This window comes from Argopecten irradians, chromosome 5 (genome assembly GCF_041381155.1).
Source record: "Argopecten irradians isolate NY chromosome 5, Ai_NY, whole genome shotgun sequence".
NCBI lineage: Eukaryota > Metazoa > Mollusca > Bivalvia > Pectinida > Pectinidae > Argopecten > Argopecten irradians.
In genome coordinates, this window is record NC_091138.1 from 26,139,068 (window position 1) to 26,164,311 (window position 25,244).

At 34.8% G+C, this 25,244-nt stretch overlaps 1 protein-coding gene across 1 annotated transcript in view; it reads right to left on the bottom strand.

Moving 5' to 3' along the window:
- Positions 1-17,733: 17,733 nt before the first annotated feature.
- LOC138323360 (tachykinin-like peptides receptor 99D) overlaps positions 17,734-25,244 on the bottom strand; it is an 82,555-nt gene continuing 75,044 nt past the window's right edge. Inside the window, exons 4-5 of the mRNA XM_069267940.1 lie at positions 24,766-24,959; positions 17,734-19,185 (exon numbers count right to left, since the gene is read on the bottom strand). Of these exons, the coding sequence (XP_069124041.1) occupies positions 18,948-19,185; positions 24,766-24,959 (432 nt within the window). The 3' untranslated portion in view covers positions 17,734-18,947. The remainder of the gene's footprint in view (positions 19,186-24,765; positions 24,960-25,244) is intronic.

A 25,244-nucleotide genomic window follows, 5' to 3' on the forward strand; every position in this document is an offset into this window, starting at 1 on the left:
TCTATTACATAGGTTAAAAGCATGGTTCAGAGTCAACAGGAGCTGAGGAATGGAGAGTGTTACGGTACCAAACTTTCAGCAACATCTGGTACCATACCTTGAAATGAATGGCTTTGGTAGTAGAACGAATATAGGTACCCGGCCTACTATTCCTTTTGGCCGGGTGCGAAATGGTGACTATGTGTCCTGGTTGAGCACTGCCTCAGAGAATCACTCGGATACAATTTTCTGTCTTTTTTTTCGAAGGTTTCCAATTGTTTTATGCGTATATATGCATATATATATATATAGATATATTTTTTGTCCAAAACAAAATAGCGGCCATTTCTAATATCTACCTACCGCTCATAAGACGTCAAGATTACAATTCATAGACTTGCCGTACAATTTTGCTTCGAAAAAACCGCCGTATTTATATGTGGAAAAATAATGTCTGGCTGTGTGTACAATAAAATGCATACAAAGTTTTAGTGATGATTTTCATAATCGTTACTTGTTGAATTAATAAGCACTAATCGTAGCTCTAAAGACGACACCATTATCTTTCTAGTAGTCTTTTGCGTCATTGGAGAGGACAGTGTCACCAACAGCCAGGGATAACAAGGATTCAAGAAAACACCAACAGAATAAGTACATACCAACATCCAAGGGCATATGTGAACGGATGTCTATTAGACACATGGGTTATATGAGGAGTGGTGTTAAATCGAAGTAGTAGGCGGGATTGTATAAGGAAAACAAATAAGTAGATATCAACACCCAGACGTAAGCACCAGTAGTCACCTTCAGATGAGGTATCTAGTTCAGATGAGGTATCTAGTCTTTGAAGTACCAGTAGTCACCTTCAGATGAGGTATCTAGTCTAGGAAGTACCAGTAGTCACCTTCAGATGAGGTATCTAGTCTAGGAAGTACCAGTAGTCACCTTCAGATGAGGTATCTAGTCTAGGAAGTACCAGTAGTCACCTTCAGATGAGGTATCTAGTCTAGGAAGTACCAGCAGTCACCTGCAGATGAGGTATCTAGTCTAGGAAGTACCAGTAGTCACCTTCAGATGAGGTATCTAGTCTAGGAAGTACCAGTAGTTACCTTCAGATAAGGTATCTAGTCTAGGAAGTACCAGTAGTCACCTACAGGTGAGGTATATAGTCTAGGAAGTACCAGTAGTCACCTTCAGATGAGGTATGTAGTCTAGGAAGTACCAGTAGTCACCTTCAGATGAGGTATCTAGTCTAGGAAGTACCAGTAGTCACTTTCAGATGAGGTATCTAGTCTAGGAAGTACCAGTAGTCACCTTCAGATGAGGTATCTACTCTAGAAAGTACCAGTAGTCATCCTCAGACGAGGTATCTAGTCTACGAAGTACCAGTAGTCACCTTCAGATGAGGTATCTAGTCTAGGAAGTACCAGTAGTCACCTTCAGATAAGGTATCTAGTCTAGGAAGTACCAGTAGTCACCTACAGGTGAGGTATATAGTCTAGGAAGTACCAGTAGTCACCTGCAGGTGAGTTATCTAGTCTAGGAAGTACCAGTAGTCACCTTCAGGTGAGGTATCTAGTCTAGGAAGTACCAGTAGTCACCTTCAGATGAGGTATCTAGTCTAGGAAGTACCAGTAGTCACCTTCAGATGAGGTATCTAGTCTAGGAAGTACCAGTAGTCACCTACAGATGAGGTATATAGTAGGTCACCAGTAGTCACCTTCAGATAAGGTATCTAGTCTAGGAAGTACCAGTAGTCACCTACAGGTGAGGTATATAGTCTAGGAAGTACCAGTAGTCACCTTCAGGTGAGGTATCTAGTCTAGGAAGTACCAGTAGTCACCTTCAGATGAGGTATCTAGTCTAGGAAGTACCAGTAGTCACCTTCAGATGAGGTATCTACTCTAGGAAGTACCAGTAGTCATCCTCAGACGAGGTATCTAGTCTAGGAAGTACCAGTAGTCACTTTCAGATGAGGTATCTAGTCTAGGAAGTACCAGTATACACCTTCAGATGAGGTATCTAGTCTAGGAAGTACCAGCAGTCACCTTCAGATGAGGTATCTAGTCTAGGAAGTACCAGTAGTCACCTTCAGATGAGGTATCTAGTCTAGGAAGTACCAGTAGTCACCTTCAGATGAAGTATCTAGTCTAGGAAGTACCAGTAGTCACCTTCAGATGAAGTATCTAGTCTAGGAAGTACAAGTAGTCACCTTCAGATGAGGTATCTAGTCTAGGAAGTATCAGTAGTCACCTTCAGATGAAGTATCTAGTCTAGGAAGAACCAGTAGTCATCTTCAGGTGAGGTATCTAGTCTAGGAAGTACCAGTAGTCACCTTCAGATGAGGTATCTAGTCTAGGAAGTACCAGTAGTCACCTTCAGATGAAGTATCTAGTCTAGGAAGTACCAGTAGTCACCTTCAGATGAGGTATCTAGTCTAGGAAGTACCAGTAGTCACCTTCAGATGAAGTATCTAGTCTAGGAAGTACCAGTAGTCACCTTCAGATGAGGTATCTAGTCTAGGAAGTACCAGTAGTCACCTACAGGTGAGGTATCTACTCTAGGAAGTACCAGTAGTCACCTTCAGGTTAAGGTATCTAGGAGATACGAACAATAAGGCACAAATGAGGTAAAATGTCGAGGACATACGAACAAATGAGGAGAGATGTCTAGGAGATACGAAAAAATGATGAGAGATGTCTAGGAGATACGAACAAATGAGGAGGGATGTCGAATGAGGAGAGATGTCGAGGAGATACGAACAAATGAGGAGAGATGTCGAGGAGATACGAACAAATGAGGAGAGATGTTGAAGGGATACGAAATACAAGGGACAAATGAGGTAATATATCGAGAAGATACGAACAACAAGGTACAAATGAGGAAAGATGTCGAGGAAATACGAACAACATGGGCAAAAGAGGAAAGATGTCGAAGAAATACGAATAACAACGGACAAATGAGGAAAGATGTCCATGAAATCTGAAATAAGGATCGGTATCAATACTATAGCACAATCCAGAGGCAAATGTGGATGTGACGTAAGAGATAAAAATAAATCAAATCATCATGAACTTAATTTACATGTTTATTGTCGCAGTCAATTCTAGAAATGGCCGGACGACTTTGTATTTAGCCAAAGTTTTAGAGGATTCTGTAATATGGTTACGAAGAAGCAGAATAACATACAAAACAAATGTCTGAAATTGTGAAGAATCGATTTCTACGAATTCATCTTGTCTTCACCATCATCAGTGAGCTGATGGTATTAAAGTGTTACCGAGATATGGTGGGAACAAACACATCAAGCTTATCAACCAATCTCCGCCGCTCCATACACAAATAGGCGCTCTAATGCAGCGCTCGTTAGAGTCAAGCATCATGCAAACATGGGGATTAGCGCCGTAATTGTCAATAACAAGTCAATGAAATTACGCAGATTCACTTCCGGTTTTTCCAACGTCGAAGAATTTAGTCTTTTGTACTTAATTAGAATTGCAAATATAACTTTATCAAATATACAGAAGACTTTATTCATCATATCGGACAATTAATGAAAGAAATGAAAAATGTCTACGCAGATGAGTTTTTGATAAATAAAACAAGTGGAGTCAATCTAAATAGCTATTATTAATACTAAAATAACATTTTTTATCATTGTGAAGATATGAAAGACTGGTAATATGATGTTTAGATTTGAAGCATGTGGTGTTGTTTAAACGAATGTGTTCGCGAATTCATTGTTATGGCAATATGGTGATTTGAATAGAAAAAATATAATTACAATAATTATTAAAATGAAATAAGTAAAAACAAACGAATAAACAAAACAAACAAAAATAAAAACGAAAACAAATGTCTCCAAAAGTTGAATTTCAACGTTGTTTGCAAACTGAAATCAATAAAATTTATACTAAAATCCGTCGTCAGCATTATTTTCATTTCTGTTATTTACCTATGCCGGTACAATATCTTACTTTTGATCGAAGACTTGAACCTAAAAAGTCCATGGTACATGTATATTAATTTACTTTACCTTTCCAATATAGAAGTGACTTACTTCACATTTAAAGACGCTAACTTGTAACTGTGCGGACCATCAACTCAGGTATATATATTGCAGTGATTAGGACCTTGCTAATAAAACGTTCTTTCTGAAATAGCAGTATCTGTCTGAGGTTTAAACATTAATTTGACTCTATGTCGCCAGACAGGAGTCTTAAAGATGCATGATTTTATCATTAAACGCCATTTTGACGTCGATTCCGTCGTAATTGTGCACATTTGCAAATTGTACCCGGAAGACCCCTGTAACTCCATTAGGCGGGGCCGACGTTTGATGAGGCGAAGCGTTATAGCTGCAGAGTTTGACACGCATTATTGTTTCTGATAATCTTTTCTTTTACACACAGCTTGTTTGTCACTCTTGGGGATCTGGCGATGGGCCGTTTACCGATAGATCCATGAGTTCTATGTCAGGCCATTGATTTGCACGGGGAATTCTTCTCTGCAGTCTTATGACATAATCGAGATTCGCAACTGGGAATGTTGTTTAACTTCAATCCCCTACGCGACGCGATCGCACTATAACAAGGGTTTGATAATTGACGGCTCCCCTAAGGCAATAGTGTGTCTCTTAATAGCAATGATTGACAATTAACCTGGAACCTTATCTAAGTCCTCTTGTTTCAATCATAAACGACACACACCACACACTCGATTATCAAATAGGATTAAGAGAATTCTTGAAATTCTGAATATGGATTATTCACTTTATGTATGATAGAAACAAAGGGCTTTGTTGCAGTTAACACAGCTTAAGCCAGGGTCACAATAGAAAACGGGCGAGACTTTTCATTTGATAACATAAGTCACACAGTTTTCTTGGCTTGACTTATTTGTTAGTTATGATGTGATTAATGATATCAATATAACAAGTTGGTGTGATTCATTCGAAACCTTTTCTGAAGCAGTAAAAGGGTCAAAGGAGGTGCAAAATGGTCATGAGGCCGAGTGGTTAAGATGTTCAGATATATTATGACAAGCCCTCCAACTCTAATTACAATGGTGTTCACAATACTTTAGTAACAGCATTGGTGCATACTTATTTACGTTGGTATATTTGTGTCACTAACTGTCGAATTTGATTGAAAAACTGGTTCTGTTTCATAATGAATGTAATTATTTTAGAACAATATTTCGACTTCAGCTAACCATTTGCTTGCTATGCATCTAGCTATTGCTTCAATGTTATCAGAATTTACCTTTTTTGCTAACGAATCACAAATTAATATTCATTGCAATGTTGTATTTTGGATTTTTTTAAATAATTAATTTTTATTTGTTTTCATACTAAATCCGACTTTTTGATTGCCAGATAATTTTTCTTCATATACTATGATTATTAAACATTGATTAAAAATTATGAGGACAGGGGTTTAAAAATGATTGACCTCCAGAAATTTATAATAAGTTTAAAATCAACTTGGCTACGAAGACTAATAGTGGCTGAAGAAAAAAAATGGATAAGTATATTTGAAACAGAACATTTTAAAATTTCAAAGTTTATAGATATGGGATCAGTTTTTTTGAAAAAAGTTAAAACTAATAATAAATTTTGGGAAAATGTTTTCCAAGCATGGTCAAACATATCTGATTCTGACTTCATCACAACACTTGAAGAATTTATAAAATATCCTGTATGGTATAATCCTCTTCTTAAAATAGATAATGTATCCTTTTTCAATAAAGAATGGTACGAAAAAGGTATAAAATTTATATCAGACTTTATGGATTCAAATCAAATGTTTTTGAATTTTGAAAGCTTCAAACAAAAATTTAATTTAGAATCTTCCAATTTTTTGTTCTATAGAGGAATTTGCGAATCAATCAAAACTGCGCTAAGATCGAACCAAATAGAAAAGGGAAAAATTTTTGATATAACTAGACCTTTTATTCCAAATCATATAAATATTCTGATAAAAAATAAGAAAGGATGTAAAGACATGTACAATTCACTTATAAATTCCGTACAAAATAAAAATACAGCTGAATTGAAATGGACTTCAAACTTAAATATTGATATTGAAAATTGGAAGCAAGTTTATGAAAATACCTTTAAACTGTCAAAAGACACTACAATACAATGGTTCCAATACAGACTACAACATAGAATTTTGCCTGTAAACACTTATCTAAAAAACATAGGAATAAAAAACTGTAATAAATGTAATATATGCAAAACTGAAATTGAAAGTATTCAACATCTATTTTGGGAGTGTGATGATATTACAAGGATTTGGCAGATGCTTATAGAGTGGATACAAAATAAAATAAATAAAACTATTCAATTAAATTTAACTTCTATTCTTTTTGGTAAAAGTGAAAATTTGCAAACTTCTTATCCTCTCAATTTCATAATCCTCCACACAAAGTACTCTATTTATTGCTCATCCAGGAAAAATGATAAAATAACGTTAAATGAAATAAAAAACTTCCTTTTGTATAGATTTAATATTGAAAAAACATTAGCCCAGAAAAACATGACTATTGACAAATTTAACAAACTGTGGGAAAATTGGCAAAATATTTTCAGCTAATGATTTCTCTGAAATAAAATCAATCACTTATGCTGGTCCAACCATTTGATTTTCTTTATTTTATTAAGAAACCAACTACAATACTCTGTATTACTCAATCATAGTTTCTTATCCATAAATTAGTCCTGTATTATTTAAAAAATAAATGGCAACAAAAATGTTAATGTTTTTTTTCGCGTATCATGTAAATGTAATATATCATTATGCACATCCGTGATTACTGTGTGTGGTTGTATGCGCTTGAGACAGAGAATATGTGTGAGAGTAAAATGATACATGTACATTTGAGTATTAGAAATGTGTTTTTCATTAGATATTTACCAAGTCATTTGAGTAAAATATATAAGATATTTCAAGATAAATCATTATAATCTTTTTATTACTGGATAACTGATTTTGTAAGTTGTGATTGAAAATACATTGCCTGTTCAAATACGTATTTTAAACTAGTACAACAATACACTTGATATTAATATTGTGCTATTTATATAACAATTATAGAATTCAATTCTAAAATTTTCCCTTAAAATGAAATATTTGTGTATACATTCTTGCACGAGTGTGGGTGGGAGTGTGTGGGGGTGTGAGGATGTGTGGGTGTGTGTATGTGTGTTTTTATGTGTGCTCGCGAGTGATATGTGATTGTGAATACATATATATGTGTACCTGTATATTGTTTTATGTGACTGTGTACATTGTGTTGTAATGTAATTATGCAAAAATAAAAAAAAAATAAAAATAAAAAATAAAAAAATGAAGAAACATTCCGAGAATGGCGTGAAAACACGACGTTCTCATGACGTCACAATAGATACGTCGATGTCGCGTATTGATTAAGAAAAATAATCCTTTGAAAAATCAATGGTATCATACGTTTAAACGTATTTTTTGTTATCGAGTAGTCTGAAAAAATAATTATAAGCATTGATGTAACTTTTTTTTTAACTTCATCGGGTTATGAAATAAATTTTGTTTGCCAACTTTTGTGAGAGTCCGCTAAAACGTGTTCGGCGGCGTCAACATTTGCTTGAAAATTCACTGAATTGGAATACACTCTTTGCGCCCAACACATGGGCAAACAGGTTCTCGTACTTCTGTGAATTTTTGTGGACTTTCATAACTTGCGTATATGTTTACTATTTGACAAGAGCTTCAATTTCGGGGTTCTGAAAAGTGATCAAGTAACTTTTTACAACCCTCGTAAAACATGCTTAGAGATTGAAGGAAATGTTTTGTTTTTGAGATTAAAAACTCGAAACTGGTGTGGATTTTATTTTTTATTGAAGTTCAAATTATTACGATTGACATAAGGTGAAGACTTATCTATCATTGCTCCTTACATGGCAGTAATGATCTCTATTATTACTAATAAATTATTATTGATTATTTGTGGGTATTAATCTCTGGACTTTGCATTCGTAGACTATTAAGCACTTTTTCGAATATATGTTACTGGTTGCACCAGTCGCAATACATAGAAACAAAGATAAAACATAACAAACTACATTATGTATCTTGTCCTTTGGGTCAATATCAACATATATGGACTACCAATATCCACAGTGCGGGACGAACAAGACAAAAACTACGTGGAATGTTTTATTGTATTTATACATTCCTATGTTTGACATGCCTTATCCAAACGGCAATAAATAGTTTATCTCATGTCATTATGATTTCCTCTTCTTTCCAACATTCCCTGTGCTAACGTGGTTCGTCTTCAGAGGCATCATAGTGTGTAACTTAGCCTGTGAAACAACACTTGAACATAGTTTTCATGTTCAATTTTCAATAATTAGTCGGTATGGCACGGAAACTGGAAAGAGATAAGCCGTTGCGGATGTCAATATTTACATTTAAAGTTTTATCTGAGCAAGGCATGGTACAGGTGTTTGCCGTGTGGAGTAAAACGATGTTTATATAGATTCATATGTTGCATGGCCTGTCGCAATGATTTTCAATAATGATTAAAAGCAGTCTATTCTACGATATTTAAACGTGTTTGACATGGGAATGATACTGATAGCGTCCGAGTAATTTGTAAATCATTGTGTGGAGGATTGCGTTATGAATAAACCTAACTAATGCTACAGCTTGTTCTGATCACCAAAGTAGCGTATTATTCCTGTCCTGTTAAAATGGAATCATGTTTCTTTTATGTTTATTTTCTTTATTCAAAGTAGATTAAAACATGCTGTTTGTATCCGTCCTTCTTTGTCTTAACCGGTTCCAGTGACTTCATCATCCAACAGTGAATTTTTCAAGTCATCATGACCTCAGCAAGCACCAAATTTACGTTTTAAACATTTCACGATAAATAAAGCAGATAGATGCTATTCCTAGTTTCTTGATGAATTACAGTGGGTGGATATAACATCGATATTTCTCACGAGGGCGAAACAGTGAAAATTATCAAAGTTTCCACCTCTCGAGAACTCCTCCTATTTATCACAAAAGAATGAATGTTCTATTTATCACATTTTACGTCTCTATTCTAGTTTAAACTAGGCTAACTGATACTGGCTCATGTATTTGAATCAGTCGGTATTGTCCGGGTAACTGATTACTTCCACACATTAGGCACACATTTCAAGGAAAATAATAAAAATAATCTAATGCAGCACATATGTGCTCTCATTTGGGTAAAACATATCACATATATTATTACCATTTCGACTTTTTCTTGCTCCTATATATAATTGTATAGGAAAATCACATATTTAGCTGTCTAACCAATATTTTCCACATGCCTGTTTCTAAACCTATATTTTCCACTTGCCTTTTCCTAAATCAATATTTTCCACGTGCTTTAGTTTGAACCAATATTTTCCACATGCCTTTTTCTAAACCAATAAATCCAGATGCCTTTGTATAAACTAATATTTTCCAGATACCTTAGTCTAAACCAAAATTTTCCACATGCCTTTTTCTAAACCATATTTTCCACATGCCTTTGTCTAAACCAATATTTTCCACATGCCTTTTTCTAAACCAATAAATCCAGATGCCTTAGTATAAACTAATATTTTCCAGATACCTTAGTCTAAACCAAAATTTTCCATGTGCCTTTTTCTAAACCATTTTTTCCACATGCCTTAGTCTTAACTAATATTTTCCAGATGCTTTAATCTAAGAAAATATTTTCCACATGCCTTTGTCTAAACCATTATTTTCCACATGCCTTCGTCTAAACTAAATTTTTCCACATGCCTTAGTCTAAACCTATAAATCCAGATGCCTTAGTATAAACTAATATTTTCCAGATGCCTAAGTCTAAACCAAAATTTTCCACATGCCTTACCAGATAAACAGAAATACCAGCTGGGATGTATAAAGGTCATAGATGTCAGAACTGTATTTTCCAACCTGGTTTCAAAAATATCATACAATAGCATGCTTTCTCTCATACCTACGAACGTAATACCGGCTGGTCTCGGACAATACATTTATGTCGCATGAGGCTGTGTTACATGGCTACCCATGCAATACAACTTCGTGACGTCACGGCGTCAATTAGATTATTATTTTCTCGATAATTTTGATATTTTTATTTTTGAAACTAGGCTGGTGTTACTGTAAGAAACGGAATTTGCGTTGAAAATATCACGTTATTTTCATGTATGTAGAACTTACACATTTGCATGTCACATTTTTTTTCGAACTTATTTCAAAATGGTGGGATATCAGTTGTAAACTTGCAATACAACGTCGAGGTATTCGAGAAATTCCATATGTGGATATGAAGGATAGGGATATTTCGCCCTCGGGATCACAAAATGTTGTAACCACATTTATTACCCTCGGGTAGAATATCCCTATCCTTCGTGTTCACATATGAAAGAGCTTATGATGTATCCCTTGAAACCGATAGTGTAGTGGTTTGGTCAACTTCGTTAGATCATGGACGCAGACATCGATCCTTACCTGGATTGTCAGCTTGACGTGCACGTTACGCTATGAGGGAATCCACAGTATCAAAGAATATATAAAGATTGTTTTACACATGAATGGGGTCTTACTCACTGTGATTTAAAGGACTAAAATAGTATTTTTACTAACACAGTTTCCAAGCCAAATCTAAACGCCTACAAGGTGAACTCAGAAAATGGTCGTAGAGATTTCCAACCTTTTATTTTTATTAACGTTGATGGCTTAGATAGTTTACCGTCTTTTCTGATTGCATCACGAGATGAACCGCAAAAGGCGGCAAAGCATTCTCTATCTATCGTGTGGTTATAAGGTGTTGGTGATCACCTCACCTGTAATTTATCTTCCAGTGCCATCTCACCTGTCGATTATAAATCATCATTAACTATACATATGTATCATGACATTGTGAGATCACAGACTTGTCGAACACGGATGACAAGACAAATGTAACAAATAACATGGAAGATTATTGTTCCAAGGTATTTGACTAACTTGACATTTTTATTTGTGTCATACTCATGTCGAATATTATTTGTGGACGTCAGATTTTACTTTCTTACTTTACGGATTTTGAAATAAACTTTGCTTGTGATTTTCTGTCCTAGAATGCTCGGCAATATCATAAAAACGAGGTAAAAAAATGAAAGCAAACGACTTGTCCTCCTTACTTCATATTAAACTTAGATCCTTAAAAAATTGTGTCAAGAAAATATTTAAACTGTAACGTCTGTAACATTCCAGACATGTTTGATCATAACTAGCCTAAATAAGGACTTTTCTTTATAGGCTCTTAGAGTTTCAAGTGCTAGGTGTCTGTCATTAGTAAAATACAATACTTTCCCTAGTAATTTCCCGATCTCTTTATCACTGACTCTAGTTTAATTTATTAGATTATTGGACTTGTCCGCTTCCAAATGTGTTATCACGTTTCTTAGTCGCTGGGCTCCATCTTGGTTACACAGACGCTTCACCAAGCAGGTAAAACTAAAACGGAAGTCCTGTCATGGCAGTTACTAGACAATTCATCAGCCGTAATAACGCCAATGACGGCAATTATCCAGGACAGATGGAGCGGCATCAATAGTCAGGCTGACACAACCGATATGTTATCTGGAGTAAAACCACAAAAAAGTATTGGACATCAGCTAAAACATCCACAAACACTCAACACAAAGTACCGCGATCTCAGCATAGAACAGAACAAGTGGATTGAGATTGATTCAGACGCCGTATTGATCAAGGTTTCCATAAATGTCACTAGGTTTCTTTTGGCAAATCTGATGAATAGAATGCATTGTTGGAATTGCAAGTGCGTAGTTTCTATTAATCGAAGCTGAAACAGACTTTATAAGGTAAGGTTTGGTTTAAAAAAAATCGTAATCGTCGTTTAGCACCGATTAACACGACATATCAACATATACTCAGAGTGCATGTGAACAATATAATCACGAATAATCCTGGATATGCTTGTACAGAGTTAGCTAGATTTATGAATGTAGTAGGGAACAATGGCGCTGTGAGGGTATATGATGTCGTGGATCTATGAATAAATGAAAGAATGAATAAACACGGTAATATATCGGTATCATCTGGAGTATGATATCGGGATCGAGAAGTCGCTTGGGGGCTTCATTACAGATGAACGATATTGGTGTTGCCACGCGAATAAGACGGCTGCTTATCCAGTATAAAGAACATACTCTTGCACCGGATGCGCACTCAAACTGAACAAAGGTTGGGTAATTTGCGTGATAAGTCAGGGATAGCTGTATGATTGAGACAATTCCCACAGGCTAATAGTATAAGCTTATGATAGTTACTTTTTATTGTCTTCAAAAGAGGTTGCGTTTTGACCTAGGATTGGGAGTCGTCGTTGAAGTAGATAACGCGTTGTCTTGCGAAACACCTGGTTCTATCCTCGGGCTTTAGTTCATTACTTTTCAGATCTGCAACTCGGTTACTTTATATATCTTTAATGCTTAGAAATTTGTATCTCAATATATTTATTTTTTACCAGATCTCGATAATCCAGATAAAAGTGCGCAATAAGCTGGTAAAGTTACATAGTTTTGTAGTAGGAGCAATGACCAAGGAAACCTATTTAATTATTCAGATGACTTATTCAACTATCAAATTTGGGAATAGCACCGATGTCAAAGACTGCCGTACAATAAACTAGATTTACGTTGTTATTCCTTCTCAGAACGATAACACGGACAATGAGGTTGCATAAAGTTCAAATATATTATCTGTAGTGCAATAATAGTTACATTAGTACGCTGTCTCGATAATTAGCCTCACATGCTGGGTGTATGTTCTGCTCTTTAGAAATACCGAAAGATATCCAACAAATTATCGCTCTCAATTTATTGGAGAAAGTTCACATAGAATAGACGTTACTAAATGCCATGTTCCATCACCGTGCCAAAGTTAATTGATGGGACCATAACTAGTATCTAAGACAGGGACATTGGCCCACTTAACGATGAGATATAGAACATGCTAGGCGTTCTCTCAAGGGTATGTAAATCATGTTAGTCTGAATAAAATACGTGTCCCCGATGTAAAACATTTTATCGATGACATGTCCGTTTAAGCAGAGGAGATAAATCCCATTTTCGTCTTTTCGTGCTTTCTTTTCCAAGCCTGAAAGCACATTGGTACCTTTTTACGTAATCATCACCTAATTTTGACTTTGGAAATTCAGTAATAAGATTTGAATGATTTGAAGCGCATGAAATACGGGAGACAGCGATAAGATTACAGTACTGCATTGTTAAGTTCTATACGGTCTCTATAACGTGTTCTGTGTTTATCTGAGTATCTGACTGTAAGGGGATGAGGAGCTATTCTAGTGGGGAACCGTACTCTAAACTTCATTAACTCTCGCATGTTTTCAGTACAAACATGCCTTTGTTTAACGTCACTCATGACTGCAATTCAGCCAGGATCAATATTTCTCTGTACATGCTAAAGTTATTCAAATCATACAAAAACGCGGCTTGGTTTCGTTAATTTTTATGTTAGTGTACGGAACAAATTTCGTCTTATAATTGATAATGCTAAATGATAATTATACTTAATAATACCTGCGTGGGTATAACAGAAATGAAAAAATAAAACAAACTTGACTGTAAATATAATATCGTATAAATGTTGTAAACCACATGCAATGATATTTTTCCACAATTTAGAATACCGTGTTTTGTACTTAAAGTTTGTTTCTCAATATTTACAGCCAAGTCGATTTCTGGCAAAATGGCGGAAATATTACCTCCACCAATGAGCCTTGCTGGCTAATCGATTATTGATTAAGATATCAAAAGGACCCTGACTGCTATTGACGAGGAGTGTTAGAATGTTAAAACAGCGTCATAATCCACACCTATACTATCCTATTTAGCAAGATCCTGAATGTAGGAAACAGCTGTATCAATATTGTGAGCCACCTTCTCCAGAGAAGATATGTTAACTGCGTTCACTTCCACTAGCGATTTCTCTGTGAAATCATTTGAGTCTAATGAGCTACCATACAAGTCCATATAAAATTTGCTTTTGAACATCGTATCTCACTCCTTAACGCTGGAGAAATAGAGAAAGAGGTTTATAAGATTCTATAATCATATTTTATTTATTTTTCCAGTATTCCAATAAATATTCAAATAAAGAGGGAATTCCATTTTTTTATCAGTTCAGTCCCTTCAGGATTAAAAAAACCTCTAAACACTAGCTTTTTTTATATCAATTATTCATTAAAACAACCTACTTATTAGTTGACGTCAGAAATCTGCTGTATCACATATGACTTAAAGATCTGAATATATTCTACAGAAATAACCCTTTGATATTTGTAGTTTGTCCATTTTGTCCCCGTTCTTCATTATTGATCATTTGACCTTTATAAATCTGCTTCACCTCATGCGGAAGGATTTCTCATCCTCGATACTCTAGAGGTTACTATTACCTGGACTATCATAGTTAAACTGAAGGCAGTTCAGGAGAAAAAGCTGACCAATCACAGGCCTGCAAAGCCTTCCTTCGAAGACTACATAGAGAGCGACGCCCTACTTCACCGCCACAGAGTCAACCACAGTGTACCGTTACACGATACCTTTGATATATCTCAAAGAACTAAATAACATGTATTGCTATGAGATAGCCAAGGGGTGGATATAGCGTTAGTAATAGTAACCTCTGGAGTATCGAGGATGTCCTTTTCTCCAATCTCCAATTCTTTTTGTTTTTTCCCTTTCCGTCTCTGGGTATTAGAGATGTAAAATGTTGCTTTTCTCTATACTCTAGTCGACCTTAGTTCGTTAGACAGTATTTTTTTAAAAAAATTGTCTCATTTTGTTCCAGCTTTGAACTTCTTTCTCATTTCCAATATTTGTCTTATTTGTGTTCTTACTTAGAATTATAAGTGTATGATCTTATCTAAAGTATGGAATTACTGGAGGGTCTTTTTAATAAATATCTACTACATATGTATATAATTCTATAACTCCTTATCTCTAATTTGAATACTGTTTCATCCGTAATAAGGTATAAATGTCCCTCAACGTCGGTGAAGGTATACTTAATTTTCGTTAAGGAGACATTAAAAACGACAGTATAGTTCCTTAGTATTTTAGTTTAAATCTGTCATTCTTTGATAATACCATTTATTATTTGTTATTATCTATTTATTTCGTTATTATCTGTCCATTACGCCGCTCGGTTTTCCCACATAACATATCATTTTTATATCCAAATCCTCTGAAATGTGTTAAACCTTATCGATTTTATCAGGAAACCGTAAATAAATGTTGATTCTTATGTTTCTCTATGCCTGTATTAATCTGTTCTTGCCTAGTAAATAGATATTCTATAATAACCTTTCTTTAAAAATCGAATTCGAATTTGATAAATAAGCCATCTTAATGACGAAATTAAATTACTGGAAAACAGTATTTCGATGCAGCTTAATCAAAACATTCGAAAAAAATGAGAATTGGAAAAAAACCTTTTTATCGTGGAATCCTTTTTCGGAGTATCTTATATATTTTTCACATACTTTGTAACTTGACCTCGATTTTACTTGAATTCTATGGAGCGCATAGTCAATGAACCGTACCACCTTGAACCAGCACCGTTAAAAAGTAGATTTGCTGTCATCATTGTCATTGGTCTTTAATCCATGACTTTAGGCTGATACATGTTATGACCATGGGAAAAGTGTACAGGAGAGGAAGTGAAACAGTTCAAAATTCAAGTTAAACGAGTCACAATTTATTGCAGAGCAGAACAAACATATTGAACAATAAGAACTGTAAGCATGGTTATTGATCACTTCAACAATGTCTATAATATGTATACAGATATTCATAAAAATCCACTTGCTGAAAAACATAATGATCGTTTATAGAATTTCTTGTATTTAAAGCAAACTCCAACATACTCACAATTTGCATTGTTTATACTCGGACTACAGCCTGACAAACTTTTCAGTGTATTTCTTTTCAACATTTTCCTGTCATCTTCAAAATCTGATCTCGTAAAAGACATTCAATGTACGTATTCAACCTCGAAAACACATGGTCATGCTATCTATCTACTTATGCAAGTTGCAATTTGACTTAACATTTAAATATCTTTTTACCATTTAATTATTTATCAAAACATTAATATTGAAAATTATGTAAATAGATCAGATTGTCAGAAAACTTTGGATAACACTTATACCTATAGAGACCGTTTTCCTAGACACCTACTGTCCGTGTATATCTGTGTAGTTTTTATAGATACTATTAATCTTGGTATCTAATACCCATCACCTGACGGTAGTTTCTATGGATTCTGTTAACCCAGGCAATTTATGTCCGTGCACCTCACTGCAGTTTCTATAGATACATGTAAACTAGGTAGAAATGTCAGTGCACCTCACTGCAGTTTCAATAGATGCTGGTAAATTAGGTAACTAATGTCCGCGCACCTCACTGCAGTTTCTATTGATACTGCTAATGTAAATAACTAATGTCCATGTACCTCACTGCAGTTTCTATATATACTGTCAATCCAGGTACCTAATGTCCGTGCACCTCACTGCAGTTTCTATATATACTGTCAATCCAGGTAACTAATGTCCGTGCACCTCACTGCAGTTTCTATAGATATTGTTATTCTTGTTAACTAATGTCCGTGCACCTCATTGCAGTTTCTATAAATACTGTCAACCCAGGTAACTAATGTCCATGCACTTCACTAGATAGTGGTATCTTAGGTAACTAATGTCCGTGCACCTCACTGCAGTTTCTATAGATACTGGTAACCTAGGTATCTAATGTCCGTGCACTTCACTGCAGTCTCTTTAGATACTGTTTACCTTGGTAACTAATGTCCGTGCACCTCACTGCAGTTTCTATATATACTGGTAACCTTGGTAACTGATGTCCGTGCACCTCACTGCAGTTAACATAATTAGTATCATCCGCACGCTTATTCGTATTTACAGAAAAAAATAGAATATATTATATTATTCAAAATTATACATCTATATACACAGTCTTATCGAAAAACATAATAAATTAAAAACCAATCGCACATCATTTATATGTATATGAAGTCTTAAACAAATATGATCATTCTGTAACAGGACGCATTTACAACATGTTCATACATTCAATATATATAGACTAACATGTTATCAATCAGTGTTAACTTATCACAATAAATAAAGCCTTCCTTACCTCTAGTAAACCTGATTAAAATTCTTAATTGTTTATATTGTCAATAAATAACAATTACAATCAATGAAATAAATACAATTTCAATATTTAATCTGTGATCTGTCTACAGATATTATATATATTAACATCGCATGTAAATAATATTTACACTTTATGGCATTATAACGATGGTGTACTTACGCACGAACATTACAATGTAACATTTCTATATATTAATAGATAGTATGATCAACAATGCTATACATCAAATGATCTGAATTAAGAACAATATATACATACAAAACTGTATCATAGAAAAATATAATGGTAGAGCATAACAAACACATATACTAACTGAAGTGGTAGAGATAGTGGAAAATGCAGCGAAGTAATGCATGTAATATCAATGATAATATGAGGAAGGACAAACGTAATAGAAATGTAAGAAGGGCTACAAATAATGTTTTATGATGCTAGCTCTGTCTGCAAATGGAAAATCATTTCTGCAGTAGAAATACAAATACAGAAAAAAAAACCAAAAAACAAAAAAAAAAACCGTGAAGATGCTTACTTTACAAAATTAATCATCTTAATGCTCAGTGACACAGATTATCTTCTGATCAAATTGTAAAACATCAAAGAGACAGTTATGAATATTAGATTTAAATTAACAAGCCTGACTAATTGTTAAAAGTGGAAATCAATGCCAGGCATTTTTTTTTCTAAACTTAACTTTCCCTTACCAGCAATACCTGATCCATACTTATAAATCATATATGAATCTGATACCACACTGTTTCTATGTCCATATTCATACGTAATGGGTAAGAATATAACTTAAAGCATGTTTATTTACTGTATCGCTGTAGTCAAGGTGAAGGTCATTTTTGCGAATTTTAGTCCCTGCGATTAAAATAAAAAGAACAACAAGTTAGATAACATGTATAAACTTCCACTGTTAGAAACTAACAAAAACACGTGAACATTTCTTCCCGTGATATAACTATATATTACTATAACCATTAAGCATATTAAATGTAATAACAGCACTAAGGGTTCTTCTGAAAAAACATGTTGGAATATGGTTCACATCGCCATGATATTTTAGTTCTACAATAAAAGGAAAGAGTAAGTGCCCTACACATACAACATGATTATGTCCGGGTTTACCTTACACATGTCCGGTTTCATTGATTATAATATGTCGGTCAGTTTCGCGCAGCGCTTTTCATGTGCATATATTACACGGAACGTGTTCCTGATTGACATGTTCTCGGGTATCACTAGCCGTTTAACGTTACACCAAACATCAGTTAACAAAAGTCATGGCACATGATAAGAAAACAATGAATACATACACATATTGTTGAATTCCATATATTAACATCGTGTTTGATAACGAAAACAGGTCTCTGAAGCCACTACTCCTTCCTTCCAATGAGACCAATAGGACGCTGGTGATAGCATTTCCTGTCGCAGTAGTTTGGAAATATCCTCATTTCATCGTGCAATGAGAGTGTTTGGTGTTCTGCAGACAAGCATTCATACAAAAATACCCGAATGAGCACGCACACACAACACTTTCAATGAAAAACAATCATTCTGCAGTCAATTGGCAACATTAGGTTCCAGGAGAAAGAGATGCCACTGAATGCTTTGACCGACTTGGCAAGAGTAACAAAAAGGCCAGTAAAGGGTGGACAATGGATAAAAGGGAGACAATTACAGGTAATATTTACAGGTAATCGTCACTGTCCCGCCTTCCTTTCTTGTCTTTTCTCGTGACCGCACTGTTGTGATCATCCACGTAATCTGTCATAGTTTGCATCATGGACCCATTACGGTCGTATTTTTCAGTCGTTGTGTACTGACCAGCGGGAAACAGAGTCCTCCCATGTCGTATCGTGTTGCGCGCGCGTTTACATGGCATACACGGACAGCAACAGAAAACTCGAATAAATCCTTGACGGAATCTGAAAAATAAGAAACCAATAATCAGGTCACGAAATAGTTAATTTGTAATAGTTCGGCGATAATTGATTAACTTAAAATGAGTGACACCACGCCTGAAACACCAAAGCTGTTGCACTGTGACATTTGCTGTGTACATTCCTAGAGGATACGTAAAAGTATAACGGCTGTAAAGTGACAAACAGAAACAGATTGTAGTTGACAATAATAGAAAATCAGTTTTCTAGATGTTGATTGGAAGTGACGAATTCGAAATGCAAACTGACAGCATGATTTTTATATTACAATGTACAGACGGTAAATTGTGTATGCTTATGGCTGTTACTAGATTTTTCGCATTAAACACTCTTTCGGATTTTCAAGTCTTAAAAATCTAGCTCTCAATATACTTATGCGTTTCTTTCCGTACATGTTTCCTATAACAATACAGAGTTATTAAATTAACTGTACAGGTAACTACACATATACTCGTGTAGCCGTTCATATTTTACCCTAATCGGTGAACGCATGCACTCGCGATTTGTAGTTGTAAAGATATGGCAGAATGTCTGATAAACTTTTTTACTCGATTTAGGAGAAAAGGAGCATTTAAGAGGGACATACGAAGCATTTTGTGACTTGAGTTTGTTAAGGTAACACATACAGACCCAAGTACCTAGTTATGTGCATGTAAATAGATTTATTTAGGCAATTACCTGTGAAAGAATAGCTGCCCGCCAAACAAACGCATGAACAAAGAATACGACTGTATTAAGTGCCAAAAGCACGATAAACGTTCAGCAAATGCATAACATGTTCAACGTGAAATGTTCAAAATTCGATATCTCCGAATAATTCTATTCAATATACTACCCAGGGTGCCCTGTTGTAGTATTCGGCGGCGTAGTTGTGAATTTACAATGGCCAGTTGAGTCTACTGAGCCCAATGCTATTTCCTAAGAACGTACATATAGGGTACATATATAAAAAAAACCCTCAAAAACAATAGTATTTTGGTTTTTATCAAGGCAAATTCGAGCACAAAGATGATCATCAGTTATAAAAATCATTATTTCAACGATGAAACCGCATCAGAGGTGAATTTGGAGCAGGTATATGTACATAAATGTCACAAATAGGACATTGTTTTTTCTTACATCAAAATTAAAATTTAAATCTTTTGCAATAACTACTCGCAAAATAAAGGAATTATATATTCCGGCAAATTATTGGCTAATGTCCGAATGACGTTACTTTTAAAAATGACGTTATTTCTAAAAACTTTATTTGCAGAAATTTGTTTGAATGTTGTGTGTAGCATTTGACCAGCACTTGTTAAACTGTAGATATCTATAAATACATGTGGCAATCCAATTGTACGATTATCCATGTCATTCAGAGACGTCTTAACAAAATTGGTGATTTATGTAACATTATCAAACGTTGGTGTTATTAAAACAAATGTTATGGATATAAGTCGAATAAATGATTTCTCCATGACCGATACGGATACGTTTACTTATTCGGGTTCGTGGTATACCAGCTGATTTTAAAAGCAACATAAATGTCATATACCAATAGTTCTGTTGTAGTTGCTGACTATTGCTAAGACACCGATTTTGTTATATACACGCCAAAGCCCTATACTATATGTACATGTAGTCAAAATAGTTCTGCGACGACTATTTTTTGGGAACTGGGAATTTAAATCAGTCTCATCGATTCTCGCGAGACGTATCCTCACGCGAATACTCACGCCGAATTTACACCATGTGTACGATAAAGCTTATATTACTGGCAATGGTGTCACCATGTGTTATGGGTTCATCTTACGATTTTCAATCAGAGCAAACTCCATGAAGATGACTATGTATACGTTAAAGTTCGAAATCAAGAAGAAATCTTATTTTTTTGGAAATATCATTTTTCCATATTTGATACGTCAGACATGTATGATGGTTTTGATAGGACGCCTTCAGCCTGACTCCAGTGTCGGGTTTGACTTTTAAGTGCCATTGATCGATGTTGATATGACAGATCTTGATGATAAATCTGAGTTGTTCTCTAATCCTAACTATTTTTCTAGTCTGGCAAAAATTATATGCAAGGTTTCATCTAGCCATCTTTTCAACATTTTGTCGACTTGGTTTAGATGTTCTCAGCATTTCATAAGACGGGCAATTCTTAGTAATAAAAAAGTAATTAACAACTGGAATAAATAATAATATTAAATATAAAAGTGAATGTAGCGTTTAATCAAAAGGTTAAAAGGTTAAAAGGTTGTTAAGGCAGATGAATGGAACTTATGAATTTTCATTCGAATGCAACGAGGACTTGTATTTACAGCTTATTTTTTAGTATAAATTGAAACAAATGTATACTCATTTTTGGTAAAAACCATTTGGCGCGATCTACAATGGCTTGAACAATAACCTAATCACATTGTGTTGGTCTAACACAAGCCCCGGACTCCATTCTAACATTTTTACGATACGTCAATAAGACAAGAAAGGAAATTATCGTAGTAATTACCGAATTAGTATGTGATTTCGTCGTTTTTACCGACTTATCTGAGTCACTATGACAACATGTTCAGTGTCGTCTGCTACACGCTGTAGCAATCGGGCGGCGGGAGATTGAAGTCGTATCACGTGATTGTCGCCCAGTATATAGCAGGAATCTAATAGAAATCCTATAGATGGATTAATCTCTTTTTCATTACTGTCGAAGCGATAAATGTTCTGATATGAAGAAATCTACATCAATAGATTTAACCGAACAGTAGAAAACGAGATTTCTGCCTACTTGTCAAACTGTGAAAGGCTCTTTATTACATTTCCACACTAAAACAAACGTCCTCGGTCGCGTAAAATGTGATGTTCAGTCTATGTCGAAGGCTTTATTAGTTCAAATGAAACTGTACCTACTACGAATTTATAGAATTAAGAAATGTTCCGTGTCAGAATCCAATATAAAGTTCAAGTGTCAAAGGTTACCAAACTTCCCGACCATAGCCACGTGATTCTTTCTGTTTTCTAAGCGTGACCACAATATTTCAGTTAAACCTACTTGATATATGCTGTCTAAAATACCTCAAAACCAACAGAATTTTTTTATACTACCTGACCTAATTTTACGTGTTTCCTTGCGCTTTTAAAATCAGTGGTAGAATTTAAAGATGGAAACAAACGTAATATGTATTCGGCTTCATCTTGCTGCTTCTTACCTGATCTTATCATTTACGTATGAGTTTGGGTATCTAATGGAGTTATACTCTATTAGCATTGAGAAAAGGTCAGAATGTGAAAAAGCTCAATGATATTTGCACATGTTTTGCATTTAAATCATGTTCCATTCAAATCACTATTTTAGAACTAGTACGATTCCTATTCCTGATTAGTATCCTTCTGGTATCATTATTTCCATAAATCACGTTTTCTTGTCATAAATGATATCAAATACCATCTGTAGTTACATTAACCTAGATGAAGTATGATATAACACATGAATAAAATGCAAGAATATATAGCATACCATCGTATACATACAGAAGGACAATTCGCTATCGATCTAAAATCCTACCACGTGATCTTTCTTTTCGTGTCGGCAGTGTATAATAAGCCTTACTTTCGTATCGAACACGTGCTCGTCGACATATACATTGTAGTGTAATTCAGGGGACGGCATTCATCAGTCGTCGTTTTTGACATTTAATTACAAGCGTCAAAGTGAACATCAGAAGCTATAATCTAAATCAGTAAGATGGCAATTTGTGGCCGTCTTTGTCCAATTCCCGCCATAATCCAATCGTTGGGCCTCAATCCGATAACTGTATGCATATACTCTACTGGAGACGTAGATCAGAAAATGACTATTAAAACTTGTTATCAATTCTACCGTTCGTAACTTATGTTTACTGAACGGAAATAATCGTTAAAGTGTTCAATTTCCCTCGATTTTCAGCTCAAGGAAAACGGTCTTTTTTCCTTTTCACTGATGTCTCAATCTGTCGCCATGACTGATTACTGACAACACACGTATTGCTGCATACTGATTGATAGCAAAATTACGTGCCGTTCAATAAGCTTAATAATACTCGACAAGTCTGATCTGAAACACTTCATACCTATTTGTTGATAGTCAAAAGGGATTTTATTAGCTGGAGTCAATCCAATTTTCTCAGAATTAATAAACGCTGTATGATGTAAAAAACATGCTGAGCCCGTCTTTGACTATTGATGCAAACTGACATAAAATAGTTTCTTGATAATGGCGAGATAATTGCTTTATTCTTTAATGTGGTGTTCCCTGAGGGAAAGTTGTAGGATGTATTGAAAGAAATCATAATTACTCTATATGTATGCAAAGATATCAAGCTCGGAGCTATTACTAAAATGCCTCAAGATCATTATTTTACGAGATTGAAAGGTCGATTCCCGAGGATTTTTTTTCATGAACTCTTGATATCATCGAAATAATATGAATATCGTATCTCGTATAGCGACAAATTGGTAAAGAAAAAACTCAGATTTTGATTATTGCTGAATGGAGACATCGACGTCTTAGGGTGTGGTTGGTTTATTGATTAGATTAACGTCCCATTAACAGTCAGAATCATTTAAGTGAGACCTCTAGAAAATACGGTGTGTTAAGTCCCGGTGTGTTTTGAAAATGAAAGGTATTGCTTTGTCTTAATTAGTAATTATTGATTTACTTTAGTTTATTTAATATAATTATTTTACTTGTATTTAAAATTCAATTGAATTATTCATGTTTAAAAAAATGTTAAAAATACAAAAAGCTTAGTTTTTTCAAATTTGTTCACGTATATAAAAAGTTTCTGAAAAAATATAATTTGTTACTTATTCAATCTGGAGCAGTTTTTTTATAAGATTGCTGGTAATTCATAATTTTCTTCATTACGGGATTTTTTATAGATATTATGCGTCATATACTACAGTGTTTCATTCATCTCATTTTTCTTAACTTGATATCATAACATCAATAATAATTGTGTACGAAATAAACCCTTGTTTAAAAAGCAAAAGAACAATTTGAAAAAGAACAAACGCGGTAATGCACGCTGGATCAACTATGCGCTAAAGAGATAACTAACCTAAATGAAGAAACCCAATCGTATGATGGTACAAATATCGGGTTTTCCATATAGTTTCTGCCACAAAAGCTTTGGTTTCTGTTATATCTAAGTTCTATACAGACGCAAATGGTTGTTCCTAAAGTAAGACAATTTAAAAAAGTTCTTTGCAAAAATTGTTCTATCAACGACATAAGGAAAACATATTTACCGCAATAAAATTTTAATACCAGGATGTCTAGTGTAAAAAACTGCAGACATATTATCACTACACTATGTACTTTAATAGTATATGCAGGAACAACTAATGACGGCCTCCCTTGTATAAAAGATGTTGCGTATGTGGAGTATGTGCGTGTTTTGGGAGATTGCAGTACGTTCGTATTGTGTCTTTTTGTAATAGTGGAACTCTTGTCGCCCTCCCCTTTTATTGTTTTATCTCATTTAAGCATGTAAGGCACAGAACAGGCATACCCGGTTACATTTCTATTCTGACATCATAACTCACTTTGCATTCATCCAGCAGTAGATGAGTGGATTATACATGGAGTTACTCATGGCCAGCCAGTATATAATTAGGTAGATCTGCTGGACATTGTTGTAGCGCTCAATCTCTGTATAGGACGCAAATATAAAGTAGAGATGATACGGCACCCAGCAGATCCCAAACATTACCACAACAACCACCATCATCTTCACGACCTAAAACATACAACATACAGAGTCAAATATCAACATGATAAACACCATCATTTCCATCGCCTATACAATACAGAGGAAATTAGTCAAATATCAACATGATAAACATCATAATCTTCACAACCTACAAAATATAACATACATTGTATAGAGTCAAATATTAACATCACAACCACCGTCTTCTTCACAACCTACAAAATATAACATACATTGTACAGAGTCAAATATTAACATCACAACCACCATCTTCTTCACAACCTACAAAATATAACATACATTGTACAGAGT